Source organism: Heteronotia binoei, chromosome 15 (genome assembly GCF_032191835.1).
Source record: "Heteronotia binoei isolate CCM8104 ecotype False Entrance Well chromosome 15, APGP_CSIRO_Hbin_v1, whole genome shotgun sequence".
Classification (NCBI taxonomy): Eukaryota; Metazoa; Chordata; class Lepidosauria; order Squamata; family Gekkonidae; genus Heteronotia; species Heteronotia binoei.
In genome coordinates, this window is record NC_083237.1 from 39,391,204 (window position 1) to 39,412,034 (window position 20,831).

Sequence of the window (20,831 nt, forward strand, 5' to 3'; positions counted from 1 at the left end):
ATTTCATTCCTTGTAAACAACTCCCCACCACCAAGAAGCTGGCTTACTTGTTTTTGCAGCACGTTGTTAGACTACACTCATTCCCAGACAAGGTCATTAGCAACCGCGGCCTGCAGTTCGTTGTCAACTTCTGGTGGGAGTTCTGTAAAATGGCAGGCATAGAACAGGGACTGAGTTCCGCCTACCACCCTCAGACGGACGGTCAGACAGAACGCGTAAACAGTCTTCTCAAGCAGTATTTGAGGTGCTATGTGAACTACCAACAGTCCAATTGGGTGGAGCTGCTCCTCTTTGCAGAATACGGGTACAACAACAGCTTGCACAGTTCCACCAAAGCCTCACCATTTCAAATAGTGAATGGCTATGAAGGGAAACCCTTCCTGTTACTGCCGAGTCCCAAGGGAACAGCGCCACCTTCCTCCTGCCAGCAATAGTGGGAAGATATAAAAAAGGGCTGGACCGCCATCCAGGAAAATTTGGAGAGGGCCAAAAAGGACTATAAGACTTACTTTGACAAGAAGCACTCTCCAGAATGGGACTTTAAAGTGGGAGAGAGTGTGTTTCTTTCTACCAAGAACCTACCCTTACCACAGACTTGTAGAAAACTAGCGTACAAATTCCTGGGACCATTTAAGATAAAACGAGTGATAAACAAGGTGACAGTAGAACTGGAACTTCCTAAAATGTTTAGTAAAATTTACCTTGTTTTCCATTGCAGTCTTCTTCGAAAGGACCCTGGAATTATGTCATGGCACCCCCACCCTCCAGAGCCCACTCCTATTCAAGTAAAGGGTCAGAGTCATCATGAGGTGCAGGAGGTTCTAGATTCAAAAATAAAAAGGGGAGTGCTGTACTACCTAGTCCGCTGGAAATATTTCCCACCAAGCTGTGACGAATGGGTCAAGTCATCAGACCTACGTGCCCCCTCCCTTCTAAATAAGTTTTACCTACTGCACCTAGACAAACCCCAAGCAAGAGCTTAGGGGGGGCAGTATGTCAGACACTGGAACGCTCTCATGATATTATATGATGACGTGTGCAAACTGCAATGTATTGCTTGACTTAACTGACTCCATTTTCTAACATTTGTTACTAACCTCAAATGGAAACCTTGCATATCAAAGTAGAAAAGAAACTGTTACTTACCCTACTGTAAATTCCTGTCCTTGATACTAACAAAGGCAACAATCCTTTGAAGATAAAATGCCTCAGGGAAGCCAGCAGAGCTGTTCCTGTGAGAATGGGAACCATAATGAGATAAGGGGAAGCAAATGTGTGAAATGTATCACTCTAGTGTGGGAATGTAGTTTTGTTTAGAAAACCTTTGATGTGCATTTAGTTAAAACATCTAGGCTCTAGGAAAAGAGTATCAATTCCAATGTATCTATGCTCAGAAACTATGGACTATCAAATAAAGCCTTAACATTGTAACAAATGGAAGTCTGCTTATTTTGAAGTTCCACCCTCTGACATTAGGGTCCCTTTTTTGGCCCCTAACCTGCGCTTGGTGATAGGGATGGAACACGTGGTCAGGGCAAAAATAGCTAAGGAATGCTTGAAAGGGAGGGTCATTGGCCCATTTGAGACCCCGCCAATACCCACATTACAGGTATCCCCCTTAGGAGTGGTGCCTAAGAAAGTGTCGGGGGAATACCGTCTGATACATCATTTGTCTTACCCCAGGGGTGGATCAGTGAATGATGCCATTCCGGAAGTTCTTTGTTCCATCAGGTACACCTCCTTTTATAAAGCGATCAAAGTGGTTCAGGGTTGCGGTGTGGGGGCCGAAATGGCAAAATGCGACATTAAGTCTGCATTTCGTCTTCTGCCAGTACACCCAGAGGACTTTAATTTACTGGGTTTTGCATTTGAGAGGAAGTGCTACATGGATAGGCCCCTGCCCATGGGCTGTTCAGTGTCCTGTGCTGCTTTTGAAAGGTTTAGTTCTTTTATGGAATGGGCACTGCGGGCAAGGCCCGAGTCGAGTGACGCCATTCATTACCTGGATGACTACCCTTTCATGGGTCCTGTCGGGTCCGGACAATGTGCCAGATTGTTGCATTCATTCAAGGACCTTGCCCAGGAACATGGGGTGCCATTGGCTCATGAGAAAACAGAGGGCCCCAGTTCAGTCCTTACTTTTTAGGCATTGAGTTGGACACCACGCAGCAAACCTCAAGGCTGCCGGCTGACAAAGTGGCGGGCCTTAGGGTCAGGTTGGCTTCTCTTAAACAGCAGTGCAAGGTGATGCTGTTGGAGCTTCAGCAGCTGGTGGGGCATCTCAACTTTGCGTGCAAAGTTGTATCCCCGGGGAGGGCATTTTTGCAACGCCTGTGTGATGCCATGGGGTCCCTGAGGCTTCCTTACCACAGAGTACGAATGACCGCTGGTATGCGAATGGACTTGGAAGTATGGGAGGAATTTTTGTGTTCCTTCAATGGAATTTCATTTTGGCATGATGACTTGAAGGTAGAAGCGGAGCTCCAGATATCTTCGGATGCGGCGGAGGCCACAGGTTTTGGAATATATTTTAGGGGGCATTGGTGCGCTGAGCAATGGCCCGTGGTGTGGTTGGACAGTGGGTTATGTCGGGACTTAACCTTTTTGAAGTTTTTTCCCATCGTGGTAGCCATCTGGCTTCAGGGAGATCAGTTGGCCAACCATACAATGCATTTCTGGTGTGATAACATGGCTGTTGTACATGTTATTAATTCTTTGTCATCAAAATCAGTTGTGGTAATGAACTTGGTGTGATCTTTTACATTGCGTGCCCCCGACTGAATATCCCATTTCTTGTCCGGCACGTTCTGGGAGTTTGTAATGGGGTGGCAGACGCTCTGTCTCGCCAACAGATGGAGCGTTTTCGCCTGCTTGCTCTGGAAGCGGACCCGCGACCAGCACAAATGCCACTGGAGCTTTGGCAGCTTGGGAGGCAGAAGCCAGTATGGCAATTCAACTAGCTCTAGCACCTAGTACCCGAAAAGCCTATGCGAGGGCAGAATTACAGTTCCGGGCTTTTAGGAGGGTGGCTGGGCTTCTGGACAGCTGGCCGGTACCAGTGACTCACATTATTCAATTTTGTGTCTACCAGAAGAAAAGAGGGTTAGGGCTAAAATCCATCAGGGGTCAATTGGCTGCGCTGACTTTTGCTAGTAAAGCACAGGGCTTTACTGAGGGCACCGGCAATTTTAGGGTTAGGAAGATGTTGGAGGGCTGGTCAAGAGAGCAGGGGCCCAGGGCAGATGCCTGGCAGCCAATATCTCCTTTGGTGCTGCAGGGGCTTCACAGGGTTTGGCCTGAGGTGTGTTCCTCTTCGTTTGAGGCCTCTCTTTTCCACGCGGCCTCCTTGGTTGCTTTTTTGGGGTGCTACGGATCAGTGAGGTGATGGTGCAGTTGAAGGCAGATCATACAGGCCAGGCTCTGTGCGCTGGTGATGTAAAATTTGTAGGGGGGCAAGTTAAGCTGACAGTCCGGCGGTCAAAAACCAACCAACATCAGAAAGGGACAGTCATTGTGATCAGCCAGTGTGCGGCAGCTGAGCTATGCCCAGTCAAAGCTTTGGAGCAATATATTGCACTCAGGGGTGAGGGTGATGGCCCTTTGTTTCGGCATCTGGAGGGCCCTCCCCTCACAAAGTATCAATTTGGGCGGTGACCGGTAGAGCCCTGACTGAGCTGGGCTTGGGGGGCGTCAAATTTGGGACCCATTAGTTCCGAATTGGAGCCGCATCTACGGTGGCTGCAATGGGTTACACACACCCTGCTATACAGCAGATGGGCTGGTGGTGGTCATCAGCTTATAAGTCATATGTGTGTCCGTTGGTTTAAATAAGTTTCGGGGGATGTATTAGCAGCTGTTGCTCGTTGGCATGTTATTTCCGGGATGTGACCTTTTTTCTGTTTTTCAGGTGCTGTGGCTCGTAGTGCGAGGCGTCGCATCCTCATCTGCGGGCACAGTATGGTGTTCTGGGCAGCCCACCAGGCTAGGAGATCCCCAATTGGTACACAGCTAGGTCTCAGCGAGTGGGCAACAGTGGAGTGGCTTGGTTGCTGAGGCCTGCATTGGCCGGGCATTATGCCGCTACTGTTCCGTGGGAGGAGGGCGCCTCCTCTGGACATCCTGGTCATTCACCTGGGTGGGAAAGAACTTGACTTTATGAAGGGGAAGGCCCTTTCCTTGCAAGCGCAGGAGTATCTGCAAGCCATCAAGCGGAGATGGCCAGGGGTCCTTTTGATTTGGTCAGAAATATTGCCCCGTAGGGTCTGGCGGTCTGCCCTATATCCTGGGGGAATTGAGCACGCCAGATGCAAGGCCAACTGGGCCTTGCAAAAGGCCATGGAAGGGGGCTTGGGCATATTCCTTCCCCATCCGGCAATATGGGTCGAGAATGCTGACCTGTATAGGCCGGATGGGGTTCATTTATCTGAACTGGGAAACCGGGCCTTTTTGGATGAGCTAAGGAGGGGTTTGCGGTCGGCTCTGGGCCGCCCGGTGGGTGCGAATGCCTAAGCAGAGTCTTGGCATTGGCGGTGGCGGTGGCAGGATGAGGTATTGGCTACAGTATTTGAGGGGAGCGCCTATGGCTCTGCACCAGTTGGTGCTGGTGATCTGTACGAACTGCAGATGGGCTTTACGGCTCAATGCGGGGAGTGCAGATCATGACAAAGCCTCACGGGGGCGGATCCTTCCAGTGGGTTGGATGCTGGCCTAAGTCAAGGTGGAGTTTGGGCCTGGCTGCTCAGCACCAGCCAGATTATATTGGGCTTGTGCTGGGGGCAGGGTGGCTCGCCCTCCCAGGACAAGGCGGGGTCCTGGGTTTGACCCCAGGGCTTGTCCTGTAAGGCCTAGACCTCTTGCTATTCCAGCTCATTCAAGTTATGTTTGATAAAGCGGCCCGGTTTTCATCCAACACTGTGTCAGCCTCTTCATTCCGACTGGGGGGGCACGTTGGCCTCCTCCCAGCTGAACTGCAATGCCACTTTCAGGCTGGTGGCTGGGTTTGCCCTCCTGGAAGGAGGGAAGGCTGGCCTCGGCTCTCCGACATACGGGAAGCCATGGGGGAATGGCGTCAGGGCTATAAAGCCCCACCCCCACCCTGAACAATGCAGTTATTTTTGGCTCTCGGCCCACCCACCTGCCCTATGCAGTACAGGTTTTTACCGGTCGCCTTAGTAGGGGCCAGGTAGGATTTTTTTCATTTTCACTGGATTGGCATAAGTGAATTTGTTTTTTGCCTACTTTGTACTGCTGGTTAGCATAGAATTTTGGGGGAGGAGTTGTTAGTTTGGACGCTTGGCAGGATGAGGTATTGGCTACAGTATTTGAGGGGAGCACCTATGGCTCTGCACCAGTTGGTGCTGGTGGTCTGTACAAACTGCAGATGGGCTTTACGGTTCAATACAGGGAGTGCAGATCACGACAAAGCCTCACCGGGGCGGATCCTTCCAGTGGGTTGGATGCCGGCCTAAGTGGAGGTGGAGTTTGGGCCTGGCTGCTCAGCACCAGCCAGATGATATTGGGCTTGTGCTGGGGGCAGGGTGGCTCGCCCTCCCAGGACAAGGCGGGGTTCTGGGTTTGACCCCAGGGCTTGTCCTGTTAGGCCTAGACCTCTTGCTAATCTAGCTCGTTCAAGTTATGTTTAATAAAGCGGCCCAGTTTTCATCCAACACTGTCAGCCTCTTCATTCTGACTGGGGGGGGGGCAATAGGGAAATCATTATTTGTACTTGGATGGGCTAGCACATTGATTTTCTTCTTTGGAGCTTACATGTATTGTCCTGTTGTGCTTGATAAATAATGTTTAAAAAATAATAATTGGGAAACAAAACAAAATAGAATTTTCAAATCAAGGATGGTAATGAATCAAATATGGTAGATTGGCAAATTAAATAAAATTTACATCCAACTGTATTATAATAGCATTTAACAATGCAAACTACTCCAACAGTTATGAGCCAGACATGCTTGCTAACAGATTGATTATACTTTGCCACAGATGATCTATTTACTGTTTAATTTTCATGGACATCCTCTTTGTCTGTATTGTTTAAATGGAGATCTGTGGAGACAATGCAGCTCAGAAGACTTCAGCGCTTTCTGGGGAAATTTATTTTTTTCATAATTATGCAAGAACTGTTAGAACTTTCAAAAGGTGATGAGGTCTTTGGAGATAACCTCTTAAGGGAACATTTGGTTAAAATAATATAAAAGGCCTTACACAATTAGAAACCACAGTGTCAGAGGACCTTCTTAGTCATGGTTTAGACTAGGTGAAAAGAAATGACAGATGCAATCAATGCAGAAATCCTTAGAAGAATGGAGACCAGAAGTGTATGTGTGTTAATTATCCCATGGAGGAAACAATGGACCGTTATGAACTGTTAATCAAAGTTGTATTTTTGGCATATTGCTCCAGTGGAATGAATCAGCATATATTTGGTAAGTGTCTCTATTTTATTGATTTGGTTTATAAACTCTGAGAGGTGCTCCACATTACCAGTATTGCCAATAGGACTAGAGGTTTGGGGAGTACATATGAACATATGAACATATGAAGCTGCCTTACACTGAATCAGACACTTGGTCCATCAAAGTCAGTATTGTCTTCTCAGACTGGCAGCGGCTCTCCAGGGTCTCAAGCTGAGGTTTTTCACACCAATTTGCCTGGACCCTTTTTTGGAGATGCTGGGGATTGAACCTGGGACCTTCTGCTTCCCAAGCAGATGCTCTACCACTGAGCCACCGTCCCTCCCAGTGGCTCAACAGAAAGGCTGAGCAGGATTCCTTTCATAAGCCATCAGTAGCTTTCCATTTGAAGGAGATATTTCTATCTAAAGGGAAGAGCATAAAACCATTAAGTTCAGATATTAAAATATATTTAAGTCAACATTATGCAACTTCCTCAGTAATTTACTCATCCAAGTACTAACCAGGTTCTCATCTCCAGAGTGTAATGCTCTTCAGGGAATATCTATGGGATAAGCATTATGTTCTGGCAATAACTTCCTGGTGATCCCTGGCCTGAAGGATATCTGGCTGTCCTCAATTCATTATGCTTCTACAAAAGTTCATTCTATTCTACAAAAATGAATTGTATTGTAACAATGCTGAATTTCCATTGAATATATATTGTTGAATTGTTAAGTATTTTCAGGATTCTCTTGTTATTTTTCCACATTTTTTGCTGTTATTTCATTCAACCTGAAAATGGCAGGGCACCGCTGAGAAACTATGTTCTCAGAGTGTAGGAGAGTAAAGGGGTACCTCGTAGCACTCCCAGGCGGGGTAGCACTTGAGGTTGCCACCTATCCCCCTACTCCCATGCGCCGGCCCTGACCATCACCAAGTGTGTGTGTTTGTGTTAAAATTTAAAACAATAAAAACAGCAATAATAGAAATAAATCAGTTGCAACTGGCTTATGAAGACCCCATTAGTGTTTTCAAGGCAAGAGACATTCCAAGGTGGTTTGCCATTGCCTGTCTCTGTGTTGTGACCCTGAACTTCCTAAGTCATTTACTCTTCCAAGTATATAACCAGAGCTTACCTCGCTTAGCTTCTGATGAGACTGGACTAGGCTAGGCCATCCAAGTCAGGGCACCCTACTTTACCCTAATGAAAATATTACTGGTAATCTAATAAATGCTTGCAACACCATCACCTGCAGATGTTCACCTTACAAATCCATTAAGCATCAACCCTGTCTTCTTCAGAGATCCAGTTTAGTGTAGTGGTAAAGTGTGTGAATTCTAATCTGGGAGAACTGGATTTGATTCCCCACTCATTCACATGCTGGTGTGACCTTGGGCCAGTCACAGATCTCTCACAGCCATTCCCTCAAGAGCAGTTTTCTCAGAGCTTTTTCAGCCCACCATGTTATGCTCAGAGGAAGGGAAAGGGGACTGTAAACCACTCTGAGTGAAGGGCGGGGTATAAATCCAATCTCTTCTTCTCTTCTTTTTATATGTTTTTAATTTGGTTAAAGCAGACTCTGTAAAGTTATGAGTAAGTTTTGGTAGATAATGCTTTACTTCAGTTTCATAAATATAAAAAATAATTTATTAATGCCTGTATGTTAATTTAGCTATTTGCTTCAACAGGTTGAAAAAAGAGAGAGAGAGAAATGAGGGAGAATAGCCTGGGTAGAAAGAATGGAACAAGAGTGCTGGATTTTATCCTCTTGGGCTTCCCTGGGTCTCTGTATCTACAAATGTCCCTCTTTATACTCTTTTTAATTATCTATATCCTGACAATAATGGGAAATCTAGCCATCATTATTCTAGTGCTAAAAACCCACCACCTCCACATTCCCATGTATTTCTTGCTTTGCAATCTCTCATTCCTGGAGATATGGTACACCGCATCCATTTTTCCTAAGACCCTTGCCATCATTCTGGGGAGAAGCAGAACCATCTCTTTCACTGGCTGCATCCTACAGATGTACTTTGTTTTTGGCTTTGGCAGCACAGAAAATTTCTTGCTATCCGTGATGGCTTATGACCGATATTTAGCCATATGTCACCCACTGCACTACAGAACTATAATGGACCTCACCCTCTCTGGGAAACTGGCATTCAGCTCTTGGCTCTGTGGATTCCTTGTGATTTGCATACCAGTTTTTCTTATCACAAGATTGTCTTTCTGTGGGCCGAATGTGATCAACCACTTCTACTGCAACATTGATTCCTGGATAGCTCTCTCTTGTACTGACACGTATGTCATGGAGATAGCAGCTTTTGTGATATCGATCATTGTCATCTTGTGCCCCTGCCTGATAACCTTTCTTTCCTACATATACATCATTTCCACCATTCTGCGCATCCCTTCCACTAAAGGAAAGCAAAAAGCTTTTTCAACATGCTCTTCCCATCTTGCCGTTGTGATGATATGGTATGGCTCCACCGTCTTATTGTATGTCAAGCCTTCCAAAGGGACATCATTAGAGATGACCAAAATTGTGAACATCCTGAATACTATAGTGACTCCCTTGCTGAATCCTTTCATCTACACACTAAGAAACAAAGATGTGAAGGAAGCCTTAAGAAATTGCTTCCACTGAAAATGAATTAAGAATGGTTTATGTGGTATGGATTGTTATGCAATATTATGTATTATTCTGCATAAACTATACAGACTTTGGCTGGACATTTCTTAGTGAGCCCTAGTCTTTCTGACCAAGAACATAAGTGAAAGACAGAAGTGTGGTATTAAATGCATTTATATCAATTATGTAAACTGATGGCCATACAGGATGTGGAGATTTTAATTAAATTTAAATTTTGTTGGGACTTTTATAGGGGAGTACAAAAATTGCATATGGATTTTTGCTTGTTTCCTTATTTCTTTGCTGGCTACCATTGTATTGTATACATTTGTCAATGGTGTCAGACGATGGACTCTCAAATCAACCAGACCTTAAATTGTTGCAAAGTTAGGCTTTATTCGATAATCCATAAGTATCTAAAAGAAGGAAGATTGAGACTGATACATTGTAGCATTAGGAGGCCGGCTATATTGGACTACATCAAAGGGAACTATACAAAGCCACATTTCTAAACATTGCTGAGGTGAGGTGCAAAGATTCACACGGTCTCTCCCTCTTATCTCATTGTTACTGCTAGTCTTCCAAGCGGCTGTCCCTGGAGGCGCCTTATCTTCAAAGAGGGGAATTTCTGCCTTTGTTAGTATCAAGGGAAAGAAATGTTCACATTGAGCATTGGTAACATCTGCATTCTCTACTTTGATACGCAAGGCTCTTTCTCATGGTTAGTAACAGAGTTTAAAGATGGCTACAGTCCAGCTAAGCATTTTATTCAGTAAAGTTACATCGGCTGACATACTGCCCCCCCCTAAGCTCGTGCTCAGGGTTTGTCTGGGTGCAGTAGGTAAAATCTTTTCAGTAGGGGAGGAGCTCTTAGGTCTGATGACTTGACCCACTCATCACAGCTAGGGAGGAAGTATTTCCAACGCACCAAAAAATACAAGACCCCCCTCTTCAGTTTGGTGTCCAACACTTCCCGCACCTCATGATGACTTTGACCCCACACTTGAATAGGTTGGGGCTCTGGAGGGTGGGGGTGCCATGACGTAACTCCAGGATCTTTCCTGCAATGGAAAACAGGGTGAATTTTACTAAACAGTTTAGGCAACTCCAGTTCTACTGTCACCTTGCTTATTACTCGTTTTATTCTGAATGGACCCAGGTATTTGTATGCCAGTTTCCTACAAGTTTGGGGTAGAGGCAAATTCTTAATAGAGAGGAAAACTGTTTCTCTCACTTTGAACTCCCACTCGGGTGAATGCTTTTTGTCAAAGTGGGTCTTATAGTCTCTTTTGGCTGACTCCAGGTTCTCCTGTATGATAGCCCAGACTTTCCTGATTTCCCCCCACCACTGTTGACAGGAGGTGGGAGGCGAGGTCTCTTGGCTGCTGGGGAGCAAGGGGAAAGGCTTTCCTTCATAGCCGTTGACAATTTGAAATGGAGAGGCTTTAGTTGAGCTATGCAAACTGTTGTTGTATCCATACTCAGCAAAGGGAAGCAGCTCAACCCAGTTCATTTGTTGATAATTCATGTAACACCTCAAGTATTGTTCTAGAAGAGCGTTCACACGTTCCGTCTGTCTGTCTGTCTGCAGGTGGTAGGCGGAACTCAGCCCCTGCTCCATGCCCACCAATTTGCAAAACTCCCACCAGAAGTTGGCAACAAACTGCGGCTCACGGTCACTAATGACCTTGTCGGGAAATGAGTGTAATTTAACAACGTGTTGGAAAAATAAATAGGCCAGCTTCTTTGCTGTGGGGAACTGCTTGCAGGGAATAAAAAAAGCTTGTTTAGAAAAAGTGTCCACCACCACCAAGATCACCGTTTTGCCCTGAGAAGCCAGCAGCTCCACTATAAAGTCCATTGACACTACCGACCATGGTTGGTGGGCGGTGGGAAGTAAGCATCTCTTAGATCCAGTTTGGTGAAAATGGACCCTTCTGATACTGTGCTCAATAAGTCTCTGATCAGGGGGATGGAATAGGTGTTTGACATCGAAAGCCCATTAATCCCACGAAAGTCAGTGCAAAGTCTAAGGCTTCCGTCCTTCTTCTTCCGGAAGAGGACGGGTGCAGCATGGGGTGCGATAGCGGGTCGGATAAAACCCCGCTTTAAATCTTTATCAATGAACTTTCGCAACTCTGCCTTCTCTGCCCACCCCATGAAATACAGTTTAGCTTTGGGGAGCTCCTGGCCCGGGATCAGTTCGATGGCGCAGTCGGTGCTGCGATAGGGCAGTAGTTCGTTGGCCTCCTCCTCACTAAACACCTTGAGCAAATTCCAGTATTCCTTTGGAATCAATCTGATCTCCTCTATCGACACACACATTTTTTTTTCATTTTTGGGAGGAGGATTGGGCCCCCATTGTCCTAGCCAGTGGTGGTGGGTGCACCGTTTATCGGTGAAGTCTATGGTTTGCGCTCCCCACTGTATATCCGGTTAGTGTCTGGCTAGCCAGCCCACCCCCAACACCATGTCGAAGGAGGAAGAAGGGGTGATAATGAAAGCCTCCACCTCCCAATGCTCCTCTATCCCCACTGGTAGGCCCTGAGTCTCTTCTACACATGACTCCCCTCTCATTACTGACCCATCCATCTGTTCAAACTGGATCGGGTGGGGTAGCGGCGTCCGAGACAGTCTGAGGGCGTCTACCAATCTAGGGGTGATAATCTCCCAAGTGCACCCGGAGTAGATTAGGGCTCAGGCGTGCATGAACCATTTAAGCTTTGGGTTCAGTAAAGTCAAAGGGACAAAGAATAGGGCCCCCGTTATTCTCACCCGTAGTGGTGCTGTTAAATCCACAACCTGCCTTCCAGCACCCATCGGTGCAGGTCACTCTTGTTTCCTGCCGGCTCGGATTCCCAGGATTCCTCACTCAAGTCATCAACAATTATAGTATCCTCGTCAAGACCATCGAGGTGGCGGTGCTACCCCGACTGGGTTCCTTGGACTTGGCTGATGCTTTCTTTGGTCCCACCGCCATCGGCTTCAGGTACAGGGGGGGGCTCAAGTTTTCTCTGGGCGGTTGGCTGCCAGGTGCCCAGGGTCATCGCATCTGAAGCACTTTCAACCCATGGTGACTTTGGGGGTCCCACCCTGGGCAGGGGCCTTTTTTACTTCGGGCTTTGTGCCTGACCGAGCCTCACGTCCCCCCTTCCCCCCTTGCTGCTGTTGCCGTTGCAGGGCTATGCGCTTCATGTTGGTCTCAACCTCTCCTGCCAGCTGCACCCACCCCAACAGTGTGGTGGGGTGGGCCTGGTGTAAAGCCCTATCCAGGAGGCTGGCATTGAGGCCCCATTGGTAAGCTTCAATCTTCATCACCTCGCTCCAGCCCCTTACCTTCACGCAGTGAGCCCTAAAATTCGCCGTGTACTCCCTCACCGATTTCGACCCCTGTTGCATGTCAAGCAGGGCGGTGAGGGCCCGAGTCCCTGTAGGGGGTCCTTGTACTGGAGCAGCGTGGCTTGCAGGAAACCCTCGACATTGTTGAGCTCTGGGCTTCGGCTCTCGTACAGGCTCACATACCATCTTCTGGTCGGTCCCTTCAGCTTTGACCCCAGGTAGTCCACCCGGCTAGGTTCGTCAGGGAAGGTGTTCCCTCAGTAGTGCATGTAGCTGCTAGGGCCAGAAATTCTGCAAACTGCTGAGTAATTGAGGGACATTTGTCAGCCAACAAAAAATCTATCCTTTTGTTTGTCACCAAGTTGGGGTTAAGAGGAGAGGTTTGATCAGGCAGTGTCGGTGATGGGTAAGTAACGGGCAGTCTAATAGAATGTGTCATATAGAGTCAGGTTCTATACCACATCTGCACTGTTTCTGTTCATAAGGGATACCCTTATATCTATCAGAGACCACGGACAATGGAAATGTGTTGAGTCTGGCCAACATAAAAGCACGGCATTGATGTGGGTTTATTAGATTTGAGAGATACTGGATGTGAGGATGATCTGGCTGTGACATCTGTCACCCCATTGATCGCCAGGGTTGATTCATATTACACATTTTAAAAAGTCTTAAATACTATAGATGGTGGGATCAAATTGCATTTAATCCTGAGTATTCTCCTAAATACCCTCCCTTCCAAGCTGGCATAAGACACATGACTACCCTTTGGGCTGTTTCAGCAGGGAGGCTGCATGTTGATGGAATGCCCACTGCCTCAAAAGCTCTGTCTTGCAGGCCCTGTAGAATGCAACAGTCCCTACAGGGCCCTGATCTCCAGTGGAAGCTTGTTCTACACTGTAAGGGCCAGGTCAGAGAATGCCCTGGTCCATGTTGAGGATCACAACTTTATCAAGGATCTGAAACATGCCTCTTAAACCAGCTACAATGCCAGGGTCTCTCAATGAGAGCAGTGATGTGTTCTATGTAAAAAAGGAGAGACAGGTCACAGATCAGATTCAATAAATACACGTTATAAACAAGAAGAGTTTCCAGTTCTGTGCTACTGGGGGTTAAGAATGAGGAGAGGGAAAGTTGCTGGTGCAGTGACATCACTTCCCAGAACAGACATCACCACATCCAGACAATCAAGGAATTCCACCCCCAGTCTTTAAGGTGACAAACACAGATATTTGGGGAATTCTTAGTGTATTGAGGCTGTGGTAACCAGAACTGCCATGGACACATCTGGAACAGCATCCACTCCTTGGTTTCTCCTGCCACTTCATGCAAGTGTGGCCAGGGGAGAGGATGTTGCTAAGGGTGTGCCAAAAAAAAAAAATTCGGAAAAAATCGATTCGGAAATATATGGGACCAAAATATTCAGAATACCATATATTTCTGAATACTGGTACTCAGAATAGCTGTATATACAGGAGATATATGGCTATTTCCAAATATACAGCCCAATTATACCCTATGGGCCATTGTAATCAACGGCAAAATGGGGTATATTGGAAGTTGCCTGGAGCAGAGTGGGTTTGAGTGAGAGCCCCCAATTTTGAAGGGGACCTGCAGGAGATTGTCTCCTACAAACCCCCCAAGTTCCAAACCATTATATTCTATGGGCCACTGAAATCAATGGCAACATAGGGCATAATTAGAGGCTACTGAAGGGCAGGGGGTTTGAGAAACAGCCCCCAAAACTGCAGGGAACCCGCAGAGGACTCTCCCCTACAAAACCCCCAAGTCCTAAAAATATTGGGCCAGGGGGTCCCTATCTTTGGGATCCCCAAAGGCCCATTGCCACCAATGCTGGGGAAAGCCCAATTAGCAACTTCCTCCACTATAATTGCTGAGGGAAAAGTGGCTTTCAAGGAAAGCTCATTTCAGAGGAGAACACACCCTTCCCAGTTGTTCTTGTCTTCAAGACAAAGGCAGCTGGGTGGGGTCCAGATAACACACCCCGCCTGGCTGTTCCATGCCTCCAAGAGCACACTGTGCAGACCTGGCTCAGCTGGAGCTTGCCCAGCCCTCCTTCCATGTCACTTCACCTGTTCTCTTTGTGGGTTGGAGTGCGGTGGGGGGAGGGGTCAGATGCCAGCCCATGTCACCCAAGTCCCTAGCACTGAGCCTGTGCACATCCTGGGCGGGGAAAAGAGGCCTTCCAAGTGGCAGAGAGGTGCCCTACTGCCCCCTTCACCTCCCTGGGTTCTGGGTGGGTGAAAGATGGTGCACAGCAACAATGTGCAGGACCCATGGCCAGCACATGGGAGTAGACAAGATTGGCAGTGGCTTGGAGCACCACCTCACCTATGGGATGACCCCTCCCCGCCACTCTCGACTGACAGCAGCTGGATGGCATGTCGGCAGTGCTCTCCACCGAGCCCTCGGCCTGCCCGGATGCTCTCGCCTTCATGCAAGAGCAGCCAAGTGGGATGCCTTCTCCTCTGATCTCAGCTTCCCTTACAAGGAGAAAGAGGCGGTGTGTGGCAGCAATGTGCACACTGCTGCACAGGGGTCCTTGCCTGGGGTGGCATTTCTCCCCTGCTCCAGGTTGTTGGTGGCTCTTCCCACTTCTCCTCCCCCCGCCTGAAAGAAAAGCCCAGTTCTAACCAGACCCAAAGCAAAGCCCATATCTGTCTGCTCTATTCTAGTGCAAGGGCCAATTTTTTAAATCAAATTCTGTCAGGCCTAACTGCTTATTTAGATGAGGAAAAAAAAATAGTATTTCTTTTATCTGATTCTGATGCTTATATCTTCCTGAAAGTTTCTGTCTTTGCCCTTGCAGCAAAGAAAATATGTGCCAAGGTGGCAATGTGAAGGGATAATTTGTAGATTTATGTGTGTATCTCCATTGTTATTGCTATTGCATTGCATCTGTTGTAACATCCCATTGCTTTACTTTGTATGTTGATTAACATCTAGTTTACTTTGCTTTTCCTCTGTATACTTGTCACAGTCAATGATTAATTACAATAAATGGACTTACAACTGTTAATGAGTTTGGGTGTGACATCAGTAACTTGACTGGGGTTTCAACCCCACTCCCACATATGACCGGGCAATCTTGAGAGACAGCTGAATTGAACCTCCAGCCTCTGGGAGGAGTGAGGGCCTGCAGGCTTTCTTCCTTCTTTTGCAAATGTCGATTAAAATTCCACAAAAGGTGAGGAGCACATTTTTTAAATGTGGAAGCATTTTGAACAATGCGAGTTTGTAGCAGGCAGATTCAGTGCTCACTAGATCTGGAGCAAAGATGAATGGAGAATGGGGCTTTGTCTTTTTATTTCATTCTATCTTCCTTCTCATTTTCTTCTCTCTCACTCCTTCCTCCCCTCTTTTTTCTACCTCCCTTCTGTTATTTCTGTCATTCTTTCTCTGTATCTCTATCTTTCTGTTTTTATATCATTCTGGCTGCAATCACACACACTAAATAATGCACTTTCAATTAGGGTTGCCAGGTCCAATTCAATAAATATCTGGGGACTTTGGGGGTGAAGCCAGGAGACTTTAGGGGTGGGGCCAGGAGCATGGTTGTGACAAGCAGAATTGAACTCCAAAGGGGGTTCTGACAATCACATTTAAAGGGATTGCACAACTTTTAAATGCCTTCCCTTCATTGGAAATAATGAAGGATAGGGGCACCTTATTTTTGGGCTCATGGAACTAGACCCCCTGGTCCATTCCCCCCCCCCCAAACCTTGGAGGGTGTTTTGAGGATAGGCATTGGATGCTAAGCTGCAAATTCCATGCCTCTATCTCAAAAAATAACTCCCCTAGTGCCCCAGATACCCACAAATAAATTCTCCATTATATCCTATTATACCTCCATAGGGAATAATGCCCAGCAGACAGTTCCTCCTCTCTTTCTGATGACGAAGTGGGGGGAGAGCCCCCAAACCAGGGGATCCCTTGCCCCCAACTGGGGATTGGCAACCCTATTTTCAATCCACGTCCAATTCATTTTCCAACTGGATTTTACTGTGTGAACTGGCCAAGTCCAGATGGAAAGTGCTTTGAAACTGGATTGAAACTGCATTATTTAACATGTGTGATTGCAGCCTCTGTCTATGTTCCTTCCATTTCTCTTTCTCTCACTGTTTTCTCCTCATCTTTTTTCTACCATTCCTTCTCTGTCTCTTTCTTTTTCTTTCATTCTGTTCATCTGCCTTATTTCCTTCCTGCCACCTACACATTCATTGCCCCCCTTCCAAATATTTTTCTAGGGCTCACTGTATTTCTTCCTACATTGGGCTTTACTTCTAGTTTAAGCATATTTTACATACTAATGGAAACCAAAACTGTGTTTTAATATCCCACACATACAGAATTCTTCTAAATATGGACAAAACTAAACAATTATCCTATCAACATGTCTGGCAAAGGGATTGTAAAATACAACTCACTGACAAGGTATGGACCAAACTTTGGACCTCCAAAATGTTTCTGTCCTCTACACATTCTACGAGATTACAACCTTCAAAATTATGACCCACTGGTACCTCACACCCCTCAAGGATTCTCATATGTCTTCTCAGGGTCTGACAGCTGGAAATGGTGCACTCAGATGAAACATTTGCACACTGTCGGTGGCAATGTGATGTAAATTTTTTTTTTAAGATGGTCCTTGCCCATATAAAATTAAGAACATGTGTTGATATTCCATTTCTCTCAGAGGTCTTGTTTCTAAATTATTGGTCACATGATCCTCCCTTCCTGAGACACAAGGATCTACTAGACACATTGATAGTTTCAATAAGGACAGCAATTGCTCTCCTTTGGAGAAATTAATCACCACCTACATTAAATGTTTGGTTTTGAAAACTTTGGAACCAATATATCATGGAAAATATCACTGGCCAAATTAGCAGAATGTTATATTTCCCCAAAAGATCTATCTTTGATGAAAAATGGTAATCAGTCTTGGAATTTTTATCTCGGTAGCAATTCATTTCATCTGAATGGTCTCAATTATAGCAGTGATTATGATACTCATGGAATCACAATGCAATATACTGCCCAATGTGTATCCCTACTCTTAAAACTTTTTTTGTTTCCATTGATTATCCTTCCTTGCTGCAGTATGCTCTGTATTTGAGTTATGTTTGCTTTGATCATTTATTGTATCTCTATGTTCAATGGTTTTTATAATGGTATTTATATTGTAATTGTAGCTTATATGAAAATAAATATTGAATTTTTAAAAATACATGCATATACAGACCCACTCTCACTTCTCAAAATATTGCAAATTTTGCTAAAACAACTTTTGTTGATAATTAATATTTTGTTGGAATTGTTAATAACTATGGTAATACAAATAACATTAGTGTACTGAGTAAATAAATATAACGAAGCAATAAGTAAGAAAGGAAAACCAAAATAAGATCAAAATAAGATCATAATTACATAGGAATAACAAGAAGAATATTGAAACAGTAAGATAAATTGCATAATAAAAAAAATCTTAAATTGAGAGTATGAAGTTATTCTGAACTAAGTAAAACTCTCAAAGTTATATTCCCATGTTAGAGTTCAGACCATGACTACCACTTGTGAAAGGAAAAAAAAGTTATAAGAGTGAAGAGATTAAAGATAAAGTAGTTTGAGATAATCTGGATTTCATGGTTGGAGGTTGTGAGTTGCAATATAATCAATGAACAGAGACCATTTTCCAGTAAAGCGGGAATGTCTGGAGTAAGTTTTAGATTGATGAATATAGCCAGTAATCTTTTCTATTATAAAAGTGTCCCATGTCTTGGTAAACCAACAAGAGCTTGAGGATCTTCATCATGGTCGCTGTGCAGTTCCACACATGGGTCTTGCCCCGACAATGGATCCTAACCTTGGAGACTCCAAAAGCTCACTTGAACGTTTTTTTAACGTGCTTTGTAGCTCTGAAACTCTGAGTGGAGGGCGGAATATAAATCCAATGTCTTACCTCTGCTCTTTTCTTTCCTTTCCCCTCCCCCCCTTCCTTGTCCAGAGCGTATGGAAGGGAAAACTACTTTTAAAAAGTGCCTCAGGTGTGGGGCTAAAATCCCGTCCACTGACAGTCATCCTCACTGCCTTTTCTGCCTCAGGGAAGCTCACAGGGTAGACTCCTGCTCCCACTGTGCCAGCTTTTGCAAACAGGCGCAAAAGAACAGAGCTGCCAGACTAAAGAGCTTTCTTCTAGAAAAGTCTCTCTGAGCTATGCCCACTTCCAGCAATTCGCCGCCTCCCCCACCTCAAGAGGGAGATTCGGCTGTGTCGGCCACTGTGGCATCACTGTGAAAGCATAAATCCGACAAATCTGCTTCCTGACATTCTGAGTCCAGTTGCAAATCCAAGAAGCCGAGTCATCATTCAGATTCGTCTGCCTCGGCTCCAAAAAAAATTGAGAGTCTACTTCCAAAACTGGCAAGGCTTCCACTTCCAAGTTGACTCCATCAACTTCAATGGCTTTCACTTCGACCCATCCAATAACTTCAACCCATCCTATGACTTCGACCCAACTAACAGCTACCAATCTGACACTTCTACCTTCAGAGCTCATGGCTCCCACCGATGTCATCACTGAGATGCCCCAACTAACTTGGAACTCTCCCGCAGATGTGATTCCGATTCCATCCTGATCTCTATCGGTCCATAGCACTGTCCCATTGGACATCTTCGAACCTGATCCCAGGAATCTCTTGGATCCAAATGCATTTAGAGACATTGGGGTTTCTCCCCTGTATAGAGAGTTCCGTGAATCATCCACCCAAGTCTTGACTCAACTTTATCTGCAGGGCACCTATTTCTCGCTACAGTAATATTCCTCCATGGCACTTCCTACATCGGCATCTTTGCTCTCCCATCCGTGCAGAACTCCGCCATGATTACCACTATCATGACTTTTATGACTACTCTTCAGCCTCAAGATTCCCTTTTCCTTGGTACCGAGGAGCTTACAGACAATTCTCCAGATCCCCTTCAAATGAAGGGCTCTCGGTACCATGATTATGCTGAGTACAGACATCCTTGGAGTCGACATGCTTCTCCTCTCTATGTCCCTCGATTCCAAGGCTTGGCTTCGACTTCCATCTCAGCTCTGGCTCCAAAGTCTCCAAACTGAACTCCGAGCTCACCGATTGCAAACATGCCTTCAGCTCCCACAGTTCCACCTCCACCAAAAGAGGATCTCAACAAAGGCTGTCTCCTGTGATTCCGGAACAGCCTCTACCTGCTCCACACGACTCTGACTCAGAGACCATAAGCTCCAGTTCATCTGATTCTGACCATCCCAATTCTCCAGCCTCCCCCAGCTCCGATACTCCTCTCCTCAGCCATTGAGATGGCTCCAAGACCTATCTCAATATCATTTCCACCATGGCTGAGGCTCTCAACATTACCCTGCCTTCATAATAATAATAATAATAATAAATTTTATTTCTATCCCGCCCTCCCCACCTCGGCAGGCTCAGGGCGGTTAACAACATTTCATAAAAACATACAATGGTTAAAACTTTTACATTTAACAATATAAAACAGTAAATATTAACTTAATAACATTAAAACAATCCAGTAAGTGCAGTTATTCAGCGGTGTGGTCTTAACCGCATTGGCGGGTGCTTAATTGCCGATCTTCTTAACAGTCCAGGTATGCGAGTTTAAAAAGGGCGGTCTTGCAGGCCCTGCGGAACTGGTCAAGGTTCCGCAGGGCCCGCACCTCCTCGGGGAGTCGGTTCCATAGGGTAGGGGCCGCGACTGAAAATGCCCGTACCCTAGTATTCTGATATTTAGTCTCCCTCGGCCCGGGGATGGTCATTAGATTTTTCCCAACTGATCTCAGTGCCCTCTGGGGTTCATACAGGGAGAGACGGTCCCTCAGGTAGGTAGGTCCTCGGCCATATAAGGCTTTAAAGGTAATGACCAACACTTTGTACTGGACCCGGTATATGATCGGCAGCCAGTGCAGTTCACGTAGCCTCGGCTGTATATGTTCCCGTTTTGGGAGTCCCAACAACAGCCTGGCCGCCGCGTTCTGCACTAACTGCAGTCTCCGAGTCCGGCACAAAGGTAGCCCCAAGTAGAGGGCATTATAGTAGTCCAATCTTGAGGTGACCGTTGCATGGATCACTGTTGCGAGGTCCCGGCGCTCAAGGAAAGGGGCCAACTGCCTTGCCCGCTTCAGATGGAAGAATGCTGACTTGGCAGTGGCTGCTATCTGGGCCTCCATCGATAGTGAAGGCTCCAGTAAAACACCCAGGCTCTTTACCTGGCGCGCTGCTTTCAATGGCGCGCCATCGAAGACCGGGAGAGCTATTTCCCTTCCCAGAGCGCCGCGACCCACGCAAAGGACCTCTGTCTTCGCTGGGTTCAGCTTCAGCCCACTCAGCCTGAGCCATGTCGCAACAGCCTGTAAGGCCCGGTCGAGATTCCCTGG

General features: G+C 46.2%; 1 protein-coding gene across 1 annotated transcript; it reads left to right on the forward strand.

The window, feature by feature from the left end:
• The first annotated feature begins 2,397 nt into the window (after positions 1–2,397).
• Positions 2,398–9,055, forward strand: LOC132584199 (olfactory receptor 6F1-like). Its single transcript, XM_060256009.1, has 2 exons — positions 2,398–2,409; positions 8,147–9,055. Exons 1-2 carry the CDS (start codon positions 2,398–2,400, stop codon positions 9,053–9,055), a joined length of 921 nt encoding a protein of 306 aa, XP_060111992.1.
• Positions 9,056–20,831: the final 11,776 nt, after the last annotated feature.